Source organism: Austrofundulus limnaeus, unplaced genomic scaffold (assembly GCF_001266775.1).
Source record: "Austrofundulus limnaeus strain Quisiro unplaced genomic scaffold, Austrofundulus_limnaeus-1.0 Scaffold364, whole genome shotgun sequence".
In the NCBI taxonomy this organism is placed as follows: Eukaryota; Metazoa; Chordata; class Actinopteri; order Cyprinodontiformes; family Rivulidae; genus Austrofundulus; species Austrofundulus limnaeus.
Window position 1 is genome coordinate 432,369 of NW_013952766.1, and position 1,301 is coordinate 433,669.

Below are 1,301 nucleotides of genomic sequence, written 5' to 3' on the forward strand. Positions count from 1 at the left end.
AGTCACAAACAAACAAACAAACAAACAAACAAACAAACAAACAAACAAACAAACAAACAAACAAACAAACAAACAAACACCACTTAGATTATATTAAATATTTTGAACTAAATTCAAATTAATCAGTTTTACACAAACTATAATTCGTGTGAAATTAATAAAAATGAATAAAAGATTATTTTCCAGTGCAGCTTTTAAATGAATGTTTTCATAAACAAACAAACAAAATTAATGTTTACCTCCACAAAGCTCAGCAGCTTTCCTGTCGACATCTCAAAACTCTTTTTGGCCGCTTCGCTCTTCCGTAGCTGACACTCGAGGACGGCCACCCTCTTCTTCAGCTCCTCCGTTTCCTCCTGGAGGGAAAATACAAACATAAACAACAACAGGTTTCTCTGTAAACAACAATTAAAGATGTAAATATGACCAAATCTGTTCCAATTAATCCCAGCTGGTYTGATGAAATCAGGTTTAAATACTGAGACAGTTTTGATCAAAGTTTTTTATTTTATTTTATTTTTTTTAAAGCTCTGACCTTCTTCGGAGCTGGAGGTTCCACCTTCTGAGTCTTCAGCTCAGCGATCTCAGCCTCCAGCAGGTGGACCACCTCCTCGTAGTCCATCTCCATCCCCCTGGCCTGCTTCTGGGCCTCCTCGGCCAGCTGGATCCGGGACTTCAGGGCCTGACTCTCCTCCACCCCGGCCCTGGCCTCCTGCAGGGAGGAAGGAGAGCTGCTGGATTCAGAACCGTTTGTTGGGCCCTGCAGGCCCGGTGTCACTCAGAGTTTCTCTGAGYCTGGAAAGGTTGTCATGTCTGAGATGCTGAGTCACGAGGGGCTCGGGATCCCATCAAATGTTCTAGAGTCAAATGTGAGTCCATCAGTCTGACAGCTGAAATTTGGACCAAACTGGGTCCAACAGAACCRTGATCTCAAACACAGCAGCTGATCTACAACTGAATGAGGTCCACTCAGAATCCAGAAGCTGACTGAAACCCTGTGGTGGGGCCTTGAGTTGTGTTTAAACATCTGTCAGGATGGAGAAACACAAACCTGGAGCCATCAGATTCTGTGGGAGCGGTTCCCTYCTGGTACTGTCAGAACCCAGTGAGCAACTCGACCCGTTTAAGACCCTTCYGCACTGAATCACAACCAACAACCAGGAGCCATTTTAGAGACAGAAAACTGAAAAAAACAATGCATCTTTAAAGTACTCCTACTGCAGAACGGATCAGACTGTGTGGGTTTACACACACACACACACACACACACACACACACACACACACACACACACACACACA

General features: G+C 44.1%; 1 protein-coding gene across 1 annotated transcript in view; it reads right to left on the reverse strand.

Moving 5' to 3' along the window:
• Positions 1-1,301, reverse strand: part of stxbp4 (syntaxin binding protein 4) — a gene marked incomplete at its 5' end in the record, with an annotated part of 28,210 nt that overhangs the window by 9,371 nt on the left and 17,538 nt on the right. The window contains 2 exon segments of the mRNA XM_014023353.1: positions 240-356; positions 536-712. Coding sequence (XP_013878807.1) covers positions 240-356; positions 536-712 — 294 coding nt within the window.